At 33.7% G+C, this 13,717-nt stretch overlaps 1 protein-coding gene across 1 annotated transcript in view; it reads right to left on the reverse strand.

The window, feature by feature from the left end:
- Positions 1-1,764: 1,764 nt before the first annotated feature.
- LOC136825193 (uncharacterized) overlaps positions 1,765-13,717 on the reverse strand; it is a 53,328-nt gene continuing 41,375 nt past the window's right edge. The window contains exons 19-28 of the mRNA XM_067081219.1: positions 13,223-13,336; positions 11,178-11,255; positions 10,544-10,693; positions 9,991-10,081; positions 8,672-8,969; positions 7,964-8,181; positions 7,355-7,535; positions 5,953-6,052; positions 4,897-5,026; positions 1,765-2,695 (exon numbers count right to left, since the gene is read on the reverse strand). Of these exons, the coding sequence (XP_066937320.1) occupies positions 2,603-2,695; positions 4,897-5,026; positions 5,953-6,052; positions 7,355-7,535; positions 7,964-8,181; positions 8,672-8,969; positions 9,991-10,081; positions 10,544-10,693; positions 11,178-11,255; positions 13,223-13,336 (1,453 nt within the window). The 3' untranslated portion in view covers positions 1,765-2,602. The remainder of the gene's footprint in view (positions 2,696-4,896; positions 5,027-5,952; positions 6,053-7,354; positions 7,536-7,963; positions 8,182-8,671; positions 8,970-9,990; positions 10,082-10,543; positions 10,694-11,177; positions 11,256-13,222; positions 13,337-13,717) is intronic.

The following is a 13,717-nucleotide window of genomic DNA, read 5'->3' on the forward strand; positions in this document are numbered from 1 at the left end:
AACGACACACAAACTTGAATGAGAGGTTGATACAGTACTGATGCAGGAGTGCAACTCGCCACTCACCGGACCGCAGCCAAGCAACCGAACAAGTTGCAAACGGGATTGACTGCGTCAGTCGTCAAGTAACTTTTAGCAGCATCGTTGATTCGTTAAGGTTGGTCTTCAACTATATTTTCATCAATATAATTTCAACTGAAAACCATTACTTAATTTATTTTATAATGTAATGATTCTATTTGATTTATTCATTTATTAAATTATTTCGCATTATTTACTTTTTTTATGATGAACGAAACTGACAAAAGGCCGTCCCGGAGTGGGTCATCCGACTCCAGGACAAATGATCAAATTCGGGACATGTCCCGCGAAATCGGGACGTCTGGCAACCCTAGTTAAGCCCCATCCTTAATACCGTCCTATTAATTTTTCTTGCTTCAGTTTGGCCTGGGCTACTAAACGATAGAAGGTTGTATGTCCCAATAACCTCAAGATTAACCACGTAGGGGGGTAGTGCCGTCAGTGCACCGCAGGCGGGGCACTATAGGCATTACTTAATGTTCTTTGCAGCGTTCCTTCGGCCCCTAGCTGCAACCCCTTTCATTCCTTTTACGGTACCTCTGTTCATATTCTCTTTCTTCCATCTTATTTTCCACCCTAAGAATCGTTTCAAAGATTCATATTGCCTCAAATATCCCAGCGGCTGGCCTTTGGCCTAAATTTTATATCCCAATTCCAGTTTACAAGATTAATTAATAAATAAATATATAAATCACCGTCATATCAAATACTTCTTTTACATTCAGCTGGAATTTGTTATCAACATCTGCTGGTTGCTGTTTCCTAAAGATTTCTGATTATTTTTGCTTCTTTGGAGCAAGACGTCGTTTGACCGCTGGAATGAAAGCAGAACATATCTCTTGGGCGGTCATTTTCATTTGTCGAAATTAACTGAGATAAGTTCCGCGTATCACAGCTCTGATTTTTTTCATCTTTGGAGTAAAAATATTATAAATTAACATACACACACACATATATATATGTGTGTATTTGTGTGTATATAGACGTGTAATAGACATGTATACGGTGTCACACGCGCACATATACATATATACTGTATATATCATATGTATATATGTGTGTATATAAAATGTGTACTTGTGTATATTTATGTATGCAAAAAGATGTGTATACAGTCTCACACAAACACATACACATATATATATATATATATATTTGTTTGTGCTCGTGTGAGACCGTATACATATCCTTATGCATACTTAAACACACACAAGTGCACAGCACACACACACATAATTATATATATACAGTATATATATATAATATATATATATATATATATATATATATATATATATATATATATATATATATATATATTCTGCAACTAACAAAAGGCTTTGTTGAAGTTCCTCTTCGTCTTTGCATTGCAACTTGTGACAATAAAGTCCGAATTGGAATCAAATACTGACTACGCTAAAGAATAAAGGCTTAATCAAAGTTCGTGCAATTCAAATAGATTTTTATTCTTAAGCAAATAGACTAAAAAATATCGTCAATTAGTATAATATTGATACATATTTGCCTTCTCACGCAAATATGTGTACATAAAATATATACATACATACATACATACATACATATATAACACACACACACACACATATATATATATATATATACATATATATATATATATATATATATATATATATATATATATATATATATATCACACATTTTCTATATGCTTTTCTGTACTTGGTTGTATACATAGACTTTGCATGTTGAATACTATACTGAACATGTAGGTGTATTTCCGTGCACAAGTGTTTGAAATGAAGGTTTAGAACACTAACAGGAAAATGAGTGAGTAATGTCATCAGGCAGTAGAGCGTATATGATCAAGAGGTATATACCTGGAGTAATGCATAACAAGGCGCTACAGAGGACGGGAGACGGAAGATTTAGTAAATGAGTTTAAGGTGAGGCAAGAAAGGCAGCGGGGTGTTTCCTGAAACCCACAATAATAAATATTTACGTTGAGTGAGGACGTAAGACTAGGTAATAGTAAGAGTGACCTAAGCAGACTAGGAATAGTAAGCATGGTTTGAGAGAGAAATTTAAGCACAAGATGGCGTTTTAGGCAAGAAGGCATAAAATGGCATAAGCGTCTGGTAAAACAAAAGGGCATACCAGAGGTTTGGGAACAAGGAGGAAAGGATGACCTACAAGATGCTAGACTCAGTCTTGAGATCAAGGAAACATAATTGGATCTGTATGTAGCGTTGTTGATGATACTTTTACATAAATGAAGCTATGTTGAAGTTGTTAAATTTTAGCATCTCATTGAATCGTTCCAGTATGGTGATGAAAGGATGAAAATACACGTAGATATTTGTAAGATAATAGGGTTTTATCGAAGTACTCAAAGATACAGAAAAGAAAAGTTCAGAAATGGGTACCCTACCCATGACACCCTTGCTATCAGATCTGCATTTCTATGCATTTGAATCGAAGAAAATAATAAATATATTTGAGCATGATTTCTCGTTGTCGCTCTGCAGTTATTCAGCAGCTTTCAGGAGTTCGAGAACCATTTCCCAGCGAAAATCTCTGAGCAGAACGTCAATGCTGAAAGCGCCAGTCCCGATACTAAGAGAACAAACAAACCCTGAAAATAAAAAGAAAGAGAGCAAGGGTTGGGATAAGTGAGGGAATATTCTACTTATTCTGAGAAATCTTCCGTATTCATTTGTTAAAATGTATGTATTTATATATATAAGTTAAGTATAGCTTAGTTTTACCAGACCACTGAGCTGATTAACAGCTCTCCTAGGGCTGGCCCGAAGGATTAGACTTATTTTACGTGGCTAAGAACCAATTGGTTACTTTAGCAACGGGACTTACAGTTTATTGTGGAATCCGAACCACATTACAGCGAGAAATGAATTTCTATCACCAGAAATAAATTCCTCTAACTCTTCATCAGCCGGCCGGGGGAATTGAACTCCGGCCCATCGAGTGACAGTCCGAAGCTCTACCAGCTCAGCCAATATATAAATATATTTATATATATATATATATATATATATATATATATATATATATATATATATATATATATATATATATTGTATTTATATATTATATATATGTATTGTATTTATATATTATATATACTGTATATACAGTATATATACATCTCTCCAGGGGAAGCATAGGGAAAGGCGTCGTACTCAGGTACATTTATTTTGCCAACGTTTCACGATTCATAATCGCATCCTCAAGGCTATAAATAAAGATACAAACGAACTTAAAACCAAGCACTGCATAATCCATTAAAATTACGCAATATTTAATCAAATTTAATGAACATCAGCATGTAGAAAGCTTGAAAATAATTTATGAACAACTTAAAACAGGAAATTATACTAAACATTAAAAATATGTACAAAATATCTATAAGATTCTAAAAACAGTAAAAAATATTTAAAACATTTAAAACACTAAAAAATTTAAGGCTATTCTGTACCTTATCCTCGCAAAGGACGGGCAGTGACTGAAAGAGTTTCGTAAAAACAAACAACGCACCTTAGGCAATAAACAACTGTACAGAGGAGGATTGCATATTTAAAGACGGAACTATCTTTTTATCATAATGGATCCCTGTTCAGAATGAAAGATTGCCTTAGGTCTTCTAAAATCTAATGTTATTTATAAATATACGTGCCCGAGATGTGATCACGGGACTTATGTGGGTTGTCGAAGAGGCTACTCAAGGTGAGAATAGATTCCCACAGGGCGTAAGTTTTAGAACGGGCAGAGTTATCAAATCCCGAACAGTCAAATATTAGGAACCATTCTAGGTCATGCAAAGCATACATTGAAGATAAGGACTTTGCAATTATAGGTCAAGTACATAATGAAAACGACCTAACAATCTTGGAGTCCATTATGATAAAAAGATAGTTCCGTCTTTAAATATGCAATCCTCCTCTGTACAGTTGTTTATTGCCTAAGGTGCGTTGTTTGTTTTACGAAACTCTTTCAGTCACTGCCCGTCCTTTATGAGGATAAGGTACAGAATAGCCTTAAAATTTTTTAGTGTTTTAAATGTTTTAAATATTTTTACTGTTTTTAGAATCTTATAGATATTTTGTACATATTTTTAATGTTTAGTATAATTTCTGTTTTAAGTTGTTCATAAATTATTTTCAAGCTTTCTACATGCTGATGTTCATTAAATTTGATTAAATATTGCGTAATTTTAATGGATTATGCAGTGCTTGGTTTTAAGTTCGTTTGTATCTTTATTTATAGCCTTGAGGATGCGATTATGAATCGTGAAACGTTGGCAAAATAAATGTACCTGAGTACGACGCCTTTCCCTATGCTTCCCTGGAGAGATGTACCTAGAGCTGCAGCTCTGTCTTCTAAGGACAGTATATACATATATACATATATGTATATATTTATAAAATATATATATATATTTATAAATATATATATATATATATATATATATATATATATATATATATATATATATATATATATATATATATATTATACATACATACATACATACATACATACATACATGTGCACACACACACATATATACATAGCTGTATAAACAAAAGAAAAAAGTAGGTACACGTGTGTATATGTGTGTGTGTAGATATATATAAATTTTAGCCAGTGAAGAAAGCCCTTTATCAGCTAAATGTCAAGGACCTTGTTTAGTAAGCAAGAGTATATGTGTATAAGCAAGTGTAAATAGCCAGATAAATTAGCAGACTGCTAGACGTGTTATATTTGCCCATATGTTTGCTAGACATATAAGCGCACTGACAGACAGATTATATTTACCCACATATTCGCTATAGACAGCGGTTCCAGCACTGCAATTGTCGAAGGCATGTAATTGCAGGCGGTGGAATTCGGAACGTTTTTATTGAGCCAGTATTGGTAGAGACCCGCTTCGAACATTGCTCGAATCCTGTAGGAAGATAGAGGTGAAGATAAAGATGAAGGATAATAGCAACGGGGCTGTCATGCAATGCCGATGATACGATAACCGGTTTTTAACGGGTTGTCGAAGGTAATATCTACCGTTCGCGAAGTTGATTGCTAAATGTCTTTAAGTAAGTCGCACGTACCAACTTATACTGGCCACATTCTATACTCATCGAGGCACACACACACACACACACACACACACACACACACACACACACACACACACACACACACACACACACACACACACATATATATATATATATATATATATATATATATATATATACACATGTGTGTATGTATGTATGTATGTATGTATGTATGTGTGTGTGTGTTTTGTGCGCGCGTATGTGTAGTCATGTGATTAAGACCACTGCTGTTTTTCTTTAGTATCTGAGTGGTATATCAAAGTAGATACTGGCTTAGGAGTCGATGGTAATACTTCTTATAATGTTATAATTGTCATTGTCATTGTCTTCATCGGTGTTATTCCTATAGGTCTGTAATCAGTTGTTTATCACTAATATTTTCATAGTCCATACACAGCCTACCTCCCCAGTCCCCGTAGCCTGTACCGCCTGGAATATGACTTGCACATCACACTGTAGACACTATTAAAGGGTCACTATACGTCCCTTTGGCCCCAGCTGCACTACTTTCTGCCTTTTTTTTTTCCATCCCTTCCTTTTGGTCTCTTATGATTTAGCTGGCCAACTTATGTAATTTAACCTACTGTCCTTGTCCCATTTCCAATTGTCATTCAAAAACATATCTTCAGACCAAGCTCTATAACAGTTTATCGGCTTAACGGTAAAATAAAAGAGGATCAAGAACTGATGCTCAGACCAAGGTACCTTCATTCTGCATACTTATGCCACCGGTAAACCAGTATTGGTATATTACCTTTTACTTATAGCCGCCACCAGAGGGCTTCCTTTCTGGCACACCATGGCCATGGAATAGGGGACGAATGCTTCACGGGCGATGTAGAACTGGCATCTCCCTGTGTCGGGGAGAATGCGAAGATTTAGTTCAAGGTTGTTGTGAATAGAATGCATTCCTTAAGTACTTCGAAAGAAGTCAGTGGGACCGAGCTGCTCTCCTTGACTTAGGAAGAAGTTGTGTTGTGTTCATTGGAAGTGGACTTGATGTTATGTATCTTTTTTTTTTTTTGATAGAGGTGAACTCTGCCCAGTAATCAAAACTAAAAACCATTATGTTAGTGTTTAAATCTGTTCGTTACAAATGCCAAATATTTTTACTATTCGAATAAAATTTGGTCGCTATAAACGCTGTAAGTTTCATTTTCAAATGGAACTTGTTAATTATAAAAGCTAAGTAAAAGTTAAGTCGGGTAAATATAGACGGTTATTTTATTCATTATATAGGTTATAAATATTTGCTTATTATACAAATGAACTCTAATCATTACAGAGGTTTTACACACGTTTATGATAAAAGTGATGACTGATTATTTCAATAGTCCAAATTTTTCTTATAAAGGGTTAATCAATTCATTATTAAAGTTTAACACTCATCAAACAGCGACGAATATTATAATTGGTTAGTTATTTAGTCTAACAAAAACTACACATTTTAATAATTAATTAGTAATCATGTCCTCACATTAATGAACTCCTTGTTTTTGAGAAGTGACAAAGGAATTGGTTCGAAAATAGCTAGCTAAAGAATTACTTCATTCAGACCTCCTAAGTGGTATGAAAACAGTCTGATTTTTACGAAGTAATTGAAATCATATTTTCTGAAAGAAATGCCAGTTTTAGTTTTCTGTAAAAGAAAACTATTGTGCTGGCTTTGTCTGTCCGTCCGCACTTTACTCTGTCCGCACTTTTGCCGTCCGCCCTCACGTCTTAAAAACTACTGAGGCTAGAGGGCCGCAAATTGGTGTGTTGATCACCCACCCTCCAGTCATCAAACATACCAAATTGCAACCCTCCAGGCTCAGTAGTTTGTATCTTATTTAAGGTTAAAGCTAGCCATAATCGTGCTTCTGGCAACGATATAGGATAGGCCACCACCGGGCCGTGGCTAAAGTTTCATGGGCCGCGGCTCATGCAACATAACACCGAGACCACCGAAAGATAGACCTGTTTTCGGTGGCCTTGATTATACGCTGTAGCAGCTGTACAGAAAACTGGATTGCAACGAAGAAACTTCGGAGCATTTTTTACTTGTTTTAATAAATGGTTGATAAAAGAATTGAGTGATACAAGAATAAATCGACTATCATTTCTTCTTACGAATTACATACCTGTTCTCGAGAGGTAATCAGCTCAAAAATTACCTGTCTTTGAGAAATAACCCGCGATCATGGAACCGGCATCGATGGTGTCCGTTGCCATAACGTGGGTGCCTCTGCTGACGAAGGTCTCCAGGGCCTGGGGGAACTCCCAGTACGGTAAGTCCATGTATCGGCCGATTTTGGAGAGGTCGGCCACTTCCTTCAAGGGCCCGCTCTCCACGCTCTGAAATGCCAAACTCTCTTTAATAATTCCTACTGAAGTGCTACCATGTTTATTGAGATGTAGGTACATATGCAAGTACGAAGATACCCCCTCCTCACATATAGTACATATACATATTTTATATATATATATATATATATATATATATATATATATATATATATATATATATATATACACGAGTATATATATACACGTACATATACATGTATTTTTGCATATAGGCCTATATATATATATATATATGTGTGTGTGAATAAGTATATATACATATATAATATATATATGTATATATATGTATGCATATATATACATGTATTTTTGCCTATATATGTGTGAATAAGTATATAAATATGTATATATCATCTATATACATACATACACACATATATGTGTATATTTATATATACATATAAACGTTCACTTACGAACAAATAGTCACTCAAAGCTGTTCGACGGGGGAAAATGACAATCATAGACTTGTGATCCAGCAAATCCCTGATCGTCTGTATAGGTCTAGGGGCGTATTTGACGGCCAGCAGCGACATGAGGTTCGAGCTGTAACTCCAGCAGATGATCATGGTCGCTATCAACCAGCTGGCGACTACAAGTCTCTCTGGTAGTCTGACAATGTTCATCATCAGGCCTAACAAAAGACAGATTTTAGAGCTAATTGTATTTTTAGCCAGAGAAAAGTATAGAATTTAGTGTTTGTTTTAGGGAATGTGTAGTTTAGGCATAATTGTAGAAAAGTTGAAAAATATTTACTTAATTGGCAGAAATTTTGCAGCGAAGTTAGACCTAATCGTAAAGCCTATACTCAGGAAGTAAGGCCATGTTATAAAAAAGTGGTATTGATGGTAATCCTTACTAAAAGTGAAAATATAGTAGCTTTTCAGATATAACTAAACAGAATCACAGACAACATCAGTAACTGTACTTTACGCTTTACTAATCTTGACAACACGCAACCTAGTGTCTGAAAAGCAATTTTGTTTTCATTTCAATTCAAAATATGCGCAGCACTACAAATAAAAACAGGAAATCTTCGCAGTTACATTAGATATTCGAGTACAGTAGGCCTATTGCATTCTTGTAGTTATGGTATGCGAGTACAGTACTTTACAGAAACAAACCTTGCTGAAGAAGAAGCCTGTAGGTATGAAAGACGACAGCATACGCGTACATGCTCAGAGGCTGTTTCTGGCTGCTCTTCCCGACAGCTATCGTCAGCACAGCGACCAGCCACATGGACAGGAAGGTGCACAACCAAACCATGGACGTCAGAGGGAACACGAACCCCCAGGGGTTCACCTCCGCCCGATTCTGGGCCACAATGAACTTGCGGGCGTCGAAGACTAGATTGACAGTGAAGTCGATGGCCGTGCTCCGGACTTCGGTGACGTCGTGAGGTCCCACGGCGAAGTCCGCTTCCTGGGAGAGCAGAGTTCGCAAACACAAGAAAAGTGAACAGTTTGTTGTTTTAAATTAAAAATCAACATAATGACATTGTGCCTTAGAAACAAATATGCACAGACATTATTATTGAGAGTTAAAACCTGTGAGATTTGCAAGGAAAACCTAAGGAACTGTACTACGTTTCTCAAATCTTGTAAGTGTTAATTATGAAGATTTTCATGCATTTTTGGCTCCCGACCAACGCAGGGAACCAGGGTTAAATTCTTTGACATTCCGAGCCTCACCTTGTAACAATTCCACTCTTAATTTTGTTTGTAGAAATTAATTTTACTTTAGGTGAACTGTAATGAACATACAGATACTATCTGGTGGATGTCAGCTCTCTTTGTTAACCATTACCCATTTTGTCAAAACACTAACTCCATATATAAACATATATATATATATATATATATATATATATATATATATATATATATATATATATATATATATATATATATATATATATATATATATATATATATATATATATATATATATATATATATATACACACCTGACCAGGTCGGCAAGGTGACCTTGTAGCGATTATGGGACGCTGGTTCGTTTTCAGCTACCAGATATCATAACTGCTTCAAATTGCTTGCACTTGGATCTTAAGGGTTTGTAGTGATAAGCACGAAGAGGTCGAGAAGTTAAGAGGGCACTACAATATATATATATATATATATATATATATATATATATATATATATATATACATATATATGTGTGTGTGTGTGTGTTTGCACCGTAGTTGTTATATAAATTATCTCGATTCTAATTCTGCAATCAAAGGATTTCCCTTCAAAATCCTGAGGTGTTCGCGTGATAGCCATCTTTCCACTCCATCTATATTACTGGCATCAACTGCTCAAATTAAAATCTTTAAAAATTCATATATGTTACAGTAGAAAACAAATGTCCTTTGGAACTGACACGATGAATGACCATGAATATTACCTGTTGTCTGATTTACAATTTTCGCACTTACATGTCTGTGAACTTGGCCTATAAGGCCGGTCCAAGTGCCATTAGGATTTAAAGATCCCCACTGACCGTCAGGCGGCTGCCGTATCCTATATCTGGAAGATCACAGACCTCTCTGAGAGACGTGAAAACTACTCATGAATACAGTTCTCAATTTTCTGAAGCCATGCGCTCGAGTCTTTTTAATTCTTTGATATCAAACATTCGGAAGGTTTTACTGTTCTACAAAAGGGGAAGGACATTTAATTTGTTTCTGATTATTTAAGGAGTTATGTTCCTTGACCAAGATAGAATAATTATTAAGTTTATTAAGTGAAGACAAATGCGGGAGACAATTTCTAAAATATACATATTATAATTATTCTTATGGAACAAGGTCACTGGATTTCTACACAAGCTTCCACATTACTAAATGCTCATGAGTGCAAAAGTATAAATATAAAAGATTCAAAAGAAAATGAGAACCAATCATTCTTTGCAACGAAAATTTATCAGTCGATTGAAAAAATATCAAAAGTACAGAATAAAAATGGGAAGAAGAAAAGCCACTAACTTACGTGACGTTCAAAGACTGCGTTATGGCGTTGGTCAGTTTAGCCATAGGGCCACCGAAGGCGTACTTGTCCCCGTTCTCGTCAAGCTTTTTCAGGGTCACGTGCGTTGTCCACTCTTCGGCTGCTATTGTCGCTTGCACTGGTACCTTGAATCTTTTGTGTGTGTGAATACATACATACATACATACATACATACATATATATATGCATAAATATAAATTTATTAGATAAATATATATATATATATATATATATATATATATATATATATATATATATATATATATATATATATACAGAATATCTTTCGTGTATGTGAATACATACATATATATATATATATATATATATATATATATATATATATATATATATATATATATATATATATATATATACATATACATACATACAGAATATTATCTACTGATTATATGCAAAATTATTTACTCAAAGAGTGGTCTCAAACATATTTTGAAACAGGCAGCCATTACACACACACACACACACACACACACACACACACACACATACACATATATATATATATATATATATATATATATATATATATATATATATATATATATATATATATATATATATACATATATATATAATGAGAGTCATCTTTCACCTGAATGTTTTTGGACTGAAGAGAAGACGGCTCAGCGTCCATGGATTCATCAGTGCCTCTTTGATGGACAACCGCCTTCTGCAATAGCAAAGGGAAAGGATTAAGGCACTGGCCTTACTAGATAGAAAACCTAGGATCGGTTCCTAGGTGGGTTTGGAGCAATTGTTATGGAGTAATTACTCAGTACTATTCTATTTTGTTCTTTGTGATATAGGTATATAATAAGATATATATAAAAAAAACCTGAAGTTGACAGTGGCTGTTGTCTGGTTCCTTACTGGAGCTACTATTTCTTATGAGAAACGTATTATATATCTATAATCTGTCCATCTATCTCTATATACAGTATATATATCAGTACATACGTTTTACACACACACACACATATATATATATATATATATATATATATATATATATATATATATATATATATATACTGTATACATATATATATTTATTTATTTATTTATTTCTGTTCCACACGTGATTGTGTGTTGATTATTTATATATATATAATATATATATATATATATATATATATATATATATATATATATATATATACATATACATATATATATAATAGAGATGAATAAATTTAATGGGATGTTTAGTATGAATATAAGTGCTCTCATCTTTAAAGATTTTTGTTTGATGCGACGGTTTTTGTTTAAGCAATTTCATCATGACTTTAGTGAGATTCTTCAAGTGTTTTCAGTGTTAAAGTGAACTGGATTATTTTGATGGCTGATTAAGAGATGAGCACCGTTTCGTTAAAGATATTTAAGGGGCCTTTAATCAACCTGAAATTCTTGTATAACAATGTCTTTGGAATATCTGGTGCAAGCTTAAGGTGAGTTTATTATTTCGGAAATGTTATTAATAATATGGTTTAAGTTTTCCAATGATTCCCTAACCTTTTTTTTGGCCATGCCCACCTAATCATTTCTTGTCATCCTGATGCCCCTGTGGTGATATATATATATATATATATATATATATATATATATATATATATATATATATATATATATATATATATATATGGTTTTATTATTCTTAAAAAGTGAACTCCTCTTCACGGGTCTGGTAGGGCAGCGAATGTAGCGGCAGTGGAGGAAGCCTAAAAGGCCATTAACTTGGTTTAAACATGGAGTGCGACCGAATTGGATCCCTAAAAATAAAAATCCTATACTGTCTTGGTGACCCCATGTTTGGGAACCACTGCATGGGTTCTGTAATAGATATGGAAGTATCTATTATACAATAGATATAATAATAGATATGGATATGATTATTGATTTAAATGCAACAATCTAAATATAAGATTGAAAGGAGGTTTATGTAGTAATTAGAGAATGAATGAATGTAATAAAATATTTATAAGGTTTACAATTTTTTGAATTGATTAGGTTTAGTAATTAGAGAAAAAATTATCAAAATGAAGGTTTCAAGTTTCAAAGGCAAAATGAAATTCTTATACCAATTTTAATTAATTTTTTACGATAACTTGAATACTTTTTTATTATTAGAAATTTCATTTTTTAAAGTTCAAAATGATAATATTTTTCTCGCAAAATTTGTTAAGTTCAAAATTTTAATAATCTTTTTCTTGGCAGAGGTTCGCTAATATTTGTAGGTACAAGAAATTGTGTTTCCCAGTTGAATCTAAAAGATAAGTTATGTTTTACAAAGTTTTACATGTAACAAATAATAACCCTACATATTTCCAGACCCTTAAGAAATAATGAATCTACGATAACAAATTAATAACAAATAATAACCCGACATATTTCCAGACCCTTAAGAAATAATGAATCTACGATAAAAAATTAGTAACAACTAACCCGACATATTACCAGACCCTTAAGAAATAATGAGTGTACGATAACAAATTAGTAACAAATAATAACCCGACATATTACCAGACCCTTAAGAAATAATGAGTGTACGATAACAAATTAGTAACAAATAATAGCCCGACATATTTCCAGACCCTTAAGAAATCATGAATCTACGATAACAAATTAGTAATAGAATACTTTTCATTTTTCAGCGAGGCGAGTATCCCACGCTGGCGTGACCAAGTTGCCACTCTGATGTCGTGCCCTCCCTCCTCAGGCCCATAGGGCAGGTGGGTATAAATCTCAATTAACCTGTCAAGGAAGACGAAAGACCGATATAAACAATGCGCGAATGGCTCAGATGAAAGCAAACTGTCCATCTTTCCTTCTATTTGTTACTTTCTGTTTCCCGTTTTCTTTTTTTTCTCTATTTTTCTCCTGTTTCCTTGCCTCTCCTTTTCTTTTTCTCTCTTACTTCTGTTAAATTCGATGAGAGGATTGCATCTGACAAGGGGATAAAAATAAAATTAAGTGATTTTGGACAGAAATAAATTACCGACATTGTATAAAAAAGACTAAATTTCTTTAAATTCTACACATACATACATACATACATACATACATACATACATATGCATTTATGTAGCTAAATAAAGGGGTAAATTGATTATTTTCATATTGCATTTGACAAAC

The sequence above is a fragment of the Macrobrachium rosenbergii genome, chromosome 37 (genome assembly GCF_040412425.1).
Source record: "Macrobrachium rosenbergii isolate ZJJX-2024 chromosome 37, ASM4041242v1, whole genome shotgun sequence".
In the NCBI taxonomy this organism is placed as follows: Eukaryota; Metazoa; Arthropoda; class Malacostraca; order Decapoda; family Palaemonidae; genus Macrobrachium; species Macrobrachium rosenbergii.